Genomic DNA, 11,102 nt, shown 5'->3' with positions numbered 1-11,102 from the left:
AGCCAAACCTCGTTATGAAGATTCTCCATCTTCTTTTCTATCTTAACCAATGAGATGTACCTATTAGACTAACATAGCAATGACGTATTTGTGTGTATAAAACATTAGCACCGCCTTGAATAAATTAGAAGTGTAAGAAGTAACGGTGCTGAGCGTGTCTCAGAGTGTTTACTTTTATATGCATGCATATCCACACTTTCCAATTAGAGACAGCAGCAGATAACCTTGGGCTCGATTGGAGCTCTTAATCATTTCCATAACAATTCTAGCACTGGATTTCTAGCACAATAATTCTAGTACGCCATGCCCCCAGTCCTGGGCGTGTGACGTCGATCCGGCTGACATCGGTGCCCGGGTTTCTGGGATATATATCCGGCGTTATGGATGAGTGAATGTGTTTGGCACCATTCACCAGGCGGTTATCGCTCGGGTTGACGCGTTCCCTCTCTTCCACATCTGTTGGATTGACGTTGGTGGCAAACGGTGGCTACAGGGGAGTATCCACACTCCTTTCTGTTTGAATGGGCATTCTCTCTTTGGACTGGTGTTCTCTGGGTTACCATGCGTGGCTATCACATACATTTTTACACCCACATCAGAGGTAATCTTTATCTTTTATTTCCCCCTTTTTTAAGTTTGCAGTTTTATTCCCTCCATCTTTTCACTCATTTCATTCAATGTCTAGGCACATCAATAACATTGGTCTTTCTCCTATAGTGTGTTGTTTTTCATGTTTTTTTCTCACATTCTATCCCACATTCATCTTCATTTTTCACATTCCCCACCAAATTCACGTTTATTTTCCTCCCACCTTTCCTACACCAGATTTGGATCACTGCCTCACTATCAATTTATCATCTTCATATACTGTTTATACATTCATACACATTTTTACATTTATTCACAGATGATTTCATGAACCATGCACACATATGGTGGGGTTCACTTCCCCAGCCACACCTTATCCGTCAGGATTTCCCTTCGCCTTGCCACTGTTTTTGCCGCCTCTGCTCCCGGGGGAGACAATTGTCCGCAGCTTTGCCCTGACATCCACCGCCGCACCCCATGCTCATTGGTAACCTGTAAGTATGGGTGAATGTTCTATCATTCCCCCTCCCCCTTCTTTTGGTGTGTTCAGTGTATTTACTGTTCACCTTTCAATAGTCTAGACATCCCCACAGCGTCTGCTCCTGATGAGTGATGGATAGTCGAGATAAAGATGCAACAATCATGGTTATACATCCAGTTGTTTGAGCTATTAATGTTGCTACTACATGTTTACAGTCTGTGATCATTTTTAATGTATGGGATGTCATATGCAATTGTATTTTATGTTTACCTATTTATACTGCTATAAAATTATGCAACTTCACCTCAGAAGGCTTGCAGGTTGCAATGTGTATCTGTGCCATTGACGTATTGTACCTTATGTTGTATCCATGGAATAAAATTAATTTTGATAACCTATAGTGTCTCCTTGCTCTCCAGCTGTATGCTTCACACAAAGTCCCAAACCCTTCCCTCTCTTTTTTTGCTGCGCAAAACCGGTATGGAGGCATCTCTGATAATTACTTCAGAGGCCTCATATAAAGTCCCAAATTCTTTCAACTGTATCTAATTCTAGCACTAGACCTCCTCTGTAACGCAAACCTGTTAACCTGTAGAAATGTTTAAACGTCGCCTATGGAGATTTTTAAGAGTCTGTCGCCATTCCACGAGCGGGCGTATTTTTGAAGCATGACGTGTTTGGTATCAATTGACACGGCGTAACATTATCAATTGGGCTAACTTTACTGTTTTCTTTTTTTTTATTCAAAAAAATGTATTTTTTCCCAAAAAAATATATGTTTTCTGCGCAAATACGGTGTGACATAAAGTATTGCAACGATCGCTAATTTTATTCTCTAGGGTGTCTGAAAAAAAATATAGACATAATATTTGGGGGTTCTAAGTAATTTTCTAGCAAAAAAAAAAAATGATTTTAACTTGTAAACATCAAGTTTGAAAACTACCTCTGGACCTTAAAGCGATTGTAAGGATAATTTTTTTTTTTAATAACATAGGATGCATTAAGGTGAAAAAAATACGAACCTTTACAACCCCTTTAAGTGGTTAAGATAGCACAGTGCTAAATAGCAAAAAAAAAAAAAATAGCCTGGAAGGGGGTAAATGAAGGGGGTAAACTCTTCTGGAGGTGAAGTGGTTAATAGGGGGCATGGTAAATAAAAAAGCTGTAAAGCAGACACAGAAAAAAAAAAACAACAATAAACAAAGGCACCGTAAAAGGAGACATATCTTCCTGTAACAATAACTACAGGAATCTGTGCAGAAGAACATGAAGAACACGAATAGCATGTGTCACTGTTGCTATGGTAACAGCAGACACGGAAACTAGCTTGTGAGAGCATCAAGGCGCGACGCTGGGTTGCGCATGCGTGGCCCTTTTCCTTCCCGGGGACGTCATGAGCCGTCGCCGAGATCGTTCGTGACCATGGCGGGACTAGGGGATTGCGAGTTTCTGGTCCGGAGAGCCCGGGAGCTGGTCCAGGAGGACACGTGTGCGGCCCGAGCCTGGCTTATCACCGCCCGAACCCTCTACCCGCAGGACTTCAATATCCAGGTGTGCCCCATGAGTCCTCCTATCCTAGTTTATGGAGGGGGTGACAGGACCACACACACAGCTCTGCGGGGGTCTATTACTGCACCATACACACTACCACTTCATTTCTCATTGCAAAAGACAAGCCTTCTCACATATGTTTCATCTATAGGAGGGTTCCTTAAAGCGAACCTGTCACTGGAAGAAATAACTAAGAAAAACATCCATTTAAAGAAAAGAACTGAGGGCACAAGTTTTTTTTTTATGTTGAATACAGTAAGGGAAGGTTATACCCCCTCTCAGACGTTTGTTGTCATCTGTGATTTCCCTTCAAGTGGGATCAAAGAGGAACTTCCCTCATTTCTCATGCTCCAGGTCCCTTGATGGTGATCTGTTAAAATAGCCAATTCATCGAGATCTCCAATTGCGTCGCTTCCAGTTACTGTAAAGCCTCAGTATTTGGAGATTTAAAGGAGTTGCTGTTTTGACACGACACCCGGCAAATGTGTACACTCTGGTATACAAAGCGTTTGCTGTTTTGACACAACAGCGGCTAGGGAGGAAAAAGTTGTCGCCGCCTCGGAGGCGGCCATGTTGTTGGTTCGTATTGGGTGGACTAACAATGTCTGGTCATAATATCGTGTACACGCTTTCCGGTGTTGTGTCAACACAGCAACTCCTCTAAATCTCCAATTACTGATGATTGGAGATCTTGATGAATTGGCTATTTTGACAGAACACCGGCATCTTCACCCTAGGTGCTGGTTTTCAGGCGTCTCCATTGGTCATTGCAGAATGACTTAAAGCAGAGTTCTGTCTGGGCCGGACATTACGTAGTTCACAGCACAATGTGTGGCGATCTTTCCCCAGAGGTGGCAGCAGATACCTGGATTTGACAGGTATTTGCTCCCCCTCCCCCCTGAAAGGTGCCAACTGTGGCACAGAAGAGGGGGAGGAATCTGATCAGCAGAAGTTCCATTTGTGGGTGGAACTCCACTTTAAAGTGATACTAAAGTTAAAAAGTTTTTTTAACTTTTAGCAGTATGGTAATGTTTTATTTTTGTGGAATCATACTTGCCTAGCTGGATGCTGCATCTGTCCCCCACCGGCTCTAAGGCTGAGAACTAAGCAATCAAACACCACTGATCGATGGTTCTTAGAGCTCCCTGAGCAGAGAGCTGGTGACTGTCAGTCAGCAGTTCCTTGCTCTGCCTTTCCAATACCCCCCCATCTCTGGAGCGACTTGCTGGGCATGTGGGTAGATCCCGACTTCATTATCGCGATCTTGCCCCTGCCTGGACCGGCTCTGATATCAGCCGACAGCGGGCTTTAGCCCGCTGTCAGCTGAAAACAGGTCACAGGAGTACAGAATGAACTGCACTCCTGTGATCCACAGGGGAAGTACAGTACAGCCAAACAAGCTTTGGCTTGTTTTTCTCCTTTAAATGTTTTCTATTTCTTTGTCCCCTTCCCTGTGTAAAGGGGTTAGAGAGGGGAGAATAGATCCAGTCCTGTGCACAGCTGCATTTCTTCTCCCCTCTCTTCCTCTTCACACAGCACTCGAGCAGCAGGAGCGATTGGCAATCAAATGTAGTGAGAAGAAAGTGGGGGTCAGGGCTAAGTCCCACTGTGTAAGTCTATGGCTCCATAGCAAGCGGCTTGCTATGGGGACACACAAAGAAGGGCATGAGCCGAGGGACCCAAGAAGAGGAGTATCGGGGCCGCTCTGTGCAATGCCACTGCACAGAGCAAGTGAGTATAACATGTTTGTTATTTTAATTAAAAAAAAAAATTTTACTTTAACTTCCGCTCAGTGAAGTCTGAGATATTAACAATTAACGGTCTTTGAAAGCTCAGTTCTAAAGGCAGAGGGGGCAGATGCAGCATTAGGGTCCTTTCACACTGGCTTTCTGTCCGATGGACTAATTTTTGCTCAGCGGGGGATCGCTCTGCTAAGCAGGCAGATGACAGGCTCGTCTCCGCTCACTGCAGAGACGGACCTGTTAGAGCCCCGCTCTCCTCTATGGGGAGATCAGATGAAAATGTACCGCCTGTCAAATTTCATCTGATCCACCAGAGAGATGGAAAATGGGGTCTCCATCCGTCTGGATTTCACTGACAGGATTGGATAACAGCGGGTTTCAGCGGACATGTCACCACTGGCACATCCACTGCTCCTTAGTGCTGAATGGAGCATCCGATCAGGTCCTGACAAAAACTGACAGGCGGACCTGATCGGAAAGCCCATGTGAAAGGGGCCCTAAATGTTTGTTATTTTTAAATCCCACATTTCTCTTTTCACATACTGTAGTTCATTTGTGTGCGCTGTATAAACACTGGAACATCAGCTACATCCAGTGTACAGCACTGTGTATCAGCAACTGAACAGGGACTTTGCATTCCACTCCAGGAATAATATAAAGTCAGGCTGAGCACTCCTCAGCCATTCACAGGATGCTTTGTATTCTATGAATAGATACAAGGCTACCTCTGATTGGAGAGGCAGGCAGATGACATCACACTGCATTGTTCCCTCTCCGCTCCTGTCCCTGATTCTAAGCGGACATTCACCCATCAATCCTCCCCCTACCTGTAACACAAATATGTGTAATCTTTTTTTGAAAAAGGAGGGGGGGAGAGAGAGAGAGGGAGGAGTAGTAAGTAACTTTTTCTGCAAGGTGAGAATGACATACATTTATCTTTCCCGCTGAGCCTCATGAAAATACACATTATGCAGCTGTGCTTCAGCAAGGGGGGGGGGGGGGGGGTAGGTGGTCAGGAGGTTGCAGCCAACTTCCAAGTCCAAGATGGCAGTGCGGGAAGCAAAAAAGCTGCGAAAGACGGCCACATTGGAGTTCGTGGACTGGTAAGCATGTATTTTCAAATGTCAGCAGCTTCAGTTCTTTTTTTGTTTTTAAAAGCCTGGTAAGGACACAGCATTAGAGGAAAGGACTGCCTATAACTGGCAAGTCTGTTTACATGTGATCAGCTGTGATTGGACACAGCTGATCACATGGTAAAGGGCCGCTGTCGTTGGCTCTTTACCGTAATTTGTGATCAGCTGTGTGCAAAGGACCCAGCAGTCACAGAGCTTGCCCGATGCACACTACAGGGGGCGCAGGAGGCAAGGTTCTGGGAGGATGCCCTCCCAGAACTGGACATCCACTCTGTAGCCGCCTTTTGGCTATAGAGCGGTCAGGTACAACTTAAATAAATGTTCCCCATTGTTTCTTTTTTAAGTACCATTTATTATTTATGTATGTATTCTTTTTGAAGTTCAATTCTGCTTTCCGTTGCAGCAATATTTTAATTTTTTTACAGTATGAAATGTACAATATTGAAAGAAATGCAGAGCGCACCGCCTCAGCCGGAAGACTATTGTATGACATGTGAGTTCTTAATTTGTGTGAAGCGTGGGTTATTTTTATTTGTAAAAGACGTCGTCATTTTAATTCAGTATCAATAAACACTTTACTTTCATTAAATGTAAAACAAATGAATACACTTTTTTTTTTTTTTTTATCTGTATTATTTTTCATTATGCGTATTGGAATATTTTAAACTGAAACACCCTATTGTGCATAGAGTTTAAATGTGGTGTTTTTTGCAAAGTTTTGTAACCACGTCACCGCGTACAATTCACAGCAATGCAAGTTGCGCATGCCAGCTAGTGTGAACAGGCTCCTAATGTAAAAAGGATGCATGTGATACAAGCGCTTAAAGGATAAGTTCACCTTTTGCACTATGTTACATGTTCCACCCATATTTAGACTGTTGCATGTAACATGCTGTAAATGCCTCCCCTCCCACCCTCACTTTTCCAATCTATTGCCCCATACACTGTTATTTTTATGAAGAATTTTTCATTGCTTGTGTCATATTTTTCTGGATTGTCTTTTCTTGTGCTGACAGAAGCTGCACTCTTTTTGTTCTGTCAAGGTTTGTAAACTTCAGTGACCAGCCAGTAGTTTGGAGGGAAATTGGCGTGATAACCTCTGCTCTTCGTAATGACTCGCAGGATAAGCAAACACAGTTTTTAAGAGGTATGAAACAAGTTTTTTTTTTTTTTTTTTTATCTAACATTGTGTGGTGCAGGTTCAGTAGTGGTGAATTCTATTGGTGATGACTTTAGAGTGGAAGAAACCTTTGCAACAAATAGATAAGGTTGTGACCTATACTAGTTCCTATGACTGAAGATAATTATGAACATTTTAGGCATTGTGCAGATTTCTTTTTTTACCTGACTTAAGTTCCAGTAGTCGTCGTAAGAGGTTCCATATCTATACTTGCTACACAGTCAGACATACAGGATTAGTTATGTTTTAAACATTGATTGTGGATGTTTCTATTTTCACTTTGACAGTCAAATTTGAAAATCCCTTACTAGTGCAGTGCAGTTAAAAGGACAGACTGAGATGAAATGCATTAACACACATTGTACCACCAAGACCTTAAAGCGAAGTTCCACCCAAATTTTGAACAATATCTGTATGTATTCTCTTCCTTGCCTAGATGCTGACATGCTGTTTAAAAAAAATTAAATCGCCGTAATTACCTTTTATTTTTCTATTCTTCTTTGCACTTCCTGGTTCTCCTCCCGTGGGAGTAGGCGTGTTTCTAGCCTCTCCCAGACTCCTGGGAGCTAGTCTCAGGCTTCCCAGGATGCCACTGAGCATGTGCGGGAACGAGCGGTGAATGCTGGGAGCACAGCATTCACCACATCCAGGAAATAAATGCTTGTGGGCTTCAAATGCCCACAATGAAGATGGAAACCGCCTGCAGTGAATAATATAAGTTATTCTTTCCGACGAAATCTGACACAGGCGGACATATTACACACAATATGTGAGTATGTAATGCTGAGAAGAAAAGTTTGTGAATGAACTCAAAAAAAAAAAAAAAACGATAGATAGGTGGACCCCCGCTTTAAGATCTTTGTTTGTAAACTTAAAAAAAAAATGAACAAAGAATATACTCAAAGTGTGTATGTCTTAACATCAGGCACCTAATGCAGATTCTGGTTGCTCTCTCCTTTACCTGCAATGTGCATCCAACACTGCAGTTTTCCTTGACATCAGGCAATCCAGGGTGACAGCCCTGCCCCGCTCCCATGCATGCAGTGGGTGATTGACAGCCTCAGATGTGTGTATATTTATCTATGATGGTGTAGAGGGGTGTGTCCTTTCCCTCCACTCCAGTGTCAGATTATACTCAGCTCTCTATGCCAGCCTTTTTCAACCAGGGTGTCTTGAGGTTTCTTCAGGGGTAGCTTGGCAAAATGCCTAAAAATTGCCCAAAAATCATAAACAAGCCAGCAGGTGGATTAAACCTGCCTTTTTAGTTACACAAAGCCACAGGTTTTCATTGTGCACCATTACAACCTTCTGTGTGCCGGCATCCTAACAACCAATTACAGCATCAGTTCATAAGGAGGATGTCGGTTGTCCGCACAGCATCCCTGTTAGATTCTCCCCTGCCTCTCTCCATCAGCACTGGGGTCACTTTAGCTGAGTGATAGAGAAAAACTGAGGAAAGAGAGAAACGCTGGAATGTTAGTACCAATTTGGAAGAATAAATTGCCTCTAATTTTGGGTGTGCTATGTGTGGTTGTTGATGCATTATGTAAAATTATTAAAATAAATTTTTATATTTTAGAATGGGGTGCCTCGAGATTGTCCATTATTTTAAAGTGTGCCTTGACTAAAAAAAAGGTTAAAAAACAATGGGGCCTGGGCTTGCTGATCCCGCCTCTAACGGGCGTAATATAGCATTCCTTTTGGGGGAGCTTCATCTTTTGGCAAGCTGGATAGCACCGTAACCCGGGCCACAGTTGGCAAGTTAGGCGGGAAGACGACAGTCTAGAGAACAAAGTTCAGAGTTTGCGAAGGTCACTCGTATTTACAGACTAGGTCGGGTCTTTAGGAAAAGCTGATGAGGAGACCAGATATACCCGCAGAAGTATGCTAAAAGGCTTGAACTAGGGTATCCAAGAAGCTACTGAGTTTTGGCCTCAAACTATTGGGACATCAAGGTGGTCTTTCGGGACATGCATGGTCCATCAGAAGTCCTCATCTCGGATTCATTTCAGTGGATTTTGCCTCGCTCGGAGATAAAGGAAGGATATACTCATGCTTCGCGTAAAGTCACTGGTGTCGCAAAGTGCTGCCGTGCCAGTCTCTGAATGCGAGAGATTTCAGGGCAGGTACTCGCCCTTCTTTATGGTCATGAAGAGGAACAGCTTGCGGAGGCCGGTTTTAGACCTTACGCACCTGAGACAATTTTCAGCAAAGGAGAAGACTTCCACAAGTTCCTTCGGTTCGCTGTAGGTCAAGACCATCTCCAGCTACAGCCATTCGGGCGTTCAACATCACCCTGTGTGTTTTCAGGGTCTTATTGGTTGTTATGGTCTTTATCAAAACAAGGAGCATACGCCTGCATAGTTACGTGGATGTTCTTCTCCTACTGTCTCAAAACAGAGGGCAGCTGCTGGAGTCCAGAGCTCAGGTCTTTTCAATGCTCCTCAAAGTCGGCTGGCAGCTGAATCTGGAAAAGTCACCTGGAGCCCACTCAGTCTCCTGTGTGCCTCAGGGCTCAGCTGAATATAATCAAGAGGACCATTGTCTTGACTCTGGATCCCGATGCTCTGGAGCAGAATACTTCTGGCCCTGTCTTCTCACCTGCACGACTTTTAGTGTCTAAAATAATTGGCACTATGGTGTCTACGGTTCCGAGGGTCAAGTGGAAGCTGAAGAAGGTGGCCCTTCGGGAACGGGTTTCTCTGGCAGGGGGAGTCAAGAAGGCAGTATTCAAGTCCTCTACATAACCTCAGTCATGGGAGTGAGTCCCCTGGTGGCTGCAATGGAGGAACTGGCTCATTTGCCATTCCATTGCCCCATTTCCTGGTTCACAATCACATCCAATGCTAGCTATGCAGAATGAGGGGGCTTGCTGCCTGTTGGGGTAGCTCAAGGTAGGCGGGGCTGTCAATTTCACAAGATTGTGTTGAACATTCTGAGGCTACGAGTAGCCTTCTGCACTCTACAGGCCTTTCACCATATAACGAAGGGAACGTCAGTGCTCTTAGGTTAGTCAACACTACGGCGGTCTTCTACGTTAAGACAAAGGAGGACTCACAGCCTGTTCTCTTTTACAGGAAGCAAAGCCAATTATGTCTTGGGCTAAGAAGAATTGAGCCTACATCTCAGCGGCTTATGTTCCCAGAGTCCAAAATATGCTAACAGACTTTCTTTCCAGAGTCCAATTGGACAACAATGAATGGTCTCTACTAGAGGTCGACCGATATGGGTTTTTCTCTGGCCGATGCCGATATTTAGAAATCGCGGTGGCCTATTCTGATATGTGATGCCAATTTTTTTTGGGCCGATCTATTTGGCTGATTTTTTTTTTTTTTCCCTTTATCTCATAAAATCTAACAGTTAGACCCCTTTCACACTGGGGCGTTTTTCAGGCGCTTTTGGGCTAAAAAGAGCGCCTGTAAAGTGCCTGTAAAACGTCTTCCCTGCAGTCTCAGTGTGATATCCTGAGTGCTTTCACACTGAGGCGATGCGCTGGCAGGATGTAAAAAAAAGTCCTGCAAACGGCATCTTTGGAGCGGTGTATACCACCACTCCTGCCCATTGAAATGAATGCGCACCGCTGCCGAAGCGCCTGCAAAGCGTTTTGGCAGCGGCGCTTCAGGGGTGCATTTAACCCCTTCCTCGGCCGCTAGCTGGGTTATAAGCGCCCCGCTAGCAGCCGAATAGTGCCTCTAAAATGACGGTAAAGCGCCGCTAAAACTAGCAGCGTTTTACCATCAACGCATGCCCGCTCCAGTGTGAAAGCAACCTTAAGTGATACAGAAAATTTTTTACATTTAAACATTAAACAAAACAAACCTCCAATCAGTTCACTTGTATGTATAATTTAGAAAAAAAAAAAAAAACTATCTTAAATATTAAATACACAAAAACAGGTAATCAAAACTTTTGGACGAAAAAAAAATGGGCTAACTTTACTGCTTAGTTTTTTTTTTTTAATTCATTACTGTATTTTTTTTTTTTTAAATTGCGTTTGAAAGACCGCTGCGCAAATACCGCGTGACATAAAATATTGCAACAACCGCTATTTTATTCCCTGGGGTCTCTGCTAAAAAAAATATATATAATGTTTGGGGGTTCTAAGTGATTTTCTAGCAGAAAATACTGGATTTTTACCTGTAAGCAACAAGTGTCAGAAAAGATTTAGTCTTTAAATGGTTAAACTGAGAATTCCTACACGGAGTTCAGTCTATTGATAAAAAAGAACTTGAAGAGATACAAATGTATCTTCTTATCAGACTTGGCAGGCTGCCCAGAGGAGGAGAGAAGATAACTTTCAGGCAACTTGCATTGACTCTATTACAGAAGTCATTTGCAAGTCATGGCTGAAGTTACAATCGGCCTTTTTTATCAGCACAATCGGCCGATGCCGATTAAGTAAAAAACGCCAAATATCGGCCGATATA

General features: G+C 43.5%; 1 protein-coding gene across 5 annotated transcripts in view; it reads left to right on the top strand.

The window, feature by feature from the left end:
* The first annotated feature begins 2,418 nt into the window (after positions 1–2,418).
* The window catches only part of INTS10 (integrator complex subunit 10), a 63,486-nt gene continuing 54,802 nt past the window's right edge, over positions 2,419–11,102 (top strand). For 2 of the 5 annotated variants that reach the window (XM_073598130.1, XM_073598126.1), the window contains exons 1-3: positions 2,420–2,620; positions 5,921–5,988; positions 6,539–6,642. In XM_073598130.1, the coding sequence (XP_073454231.1) occupies positions 2,432–2,620; positions 5,921–5,988; positions 6,539–6,642 (361 nt within the window). In that variant the 5' untranslated portion in view covers positions 2,420–2,431. Of the gene's footprint in view, positions 2,621–5,920; positions 5,989–6,538; positions 6,643–11,102 lie in introns of all 5 variants that reach the window. The other 3 variants (XM_073598123.1, XM_073598132.1, XM_073598139.1) reach the window with 3 other exon arrangements.

This window comes from Aquarana catesbeiana, linkage group LG01 (genome assembly GCF_042186555.1).
Source record: "Aquarana catesbeiana isolate 2022-GZ linkage group LG01, ASM4218655v1, whole genome shotgun sequence".
Lineage (NCBI taxonomy): Eukaryota > Metazoa > Chordata > Amphibia > Anura > Ranidae > Aquarana > Aquarana catesbeiana.
The sequence above is the reverse complement of the archived record's forward strand: the minus strand, read 5'-3'. Positions and strand labels throughout refer to the sequence as shown.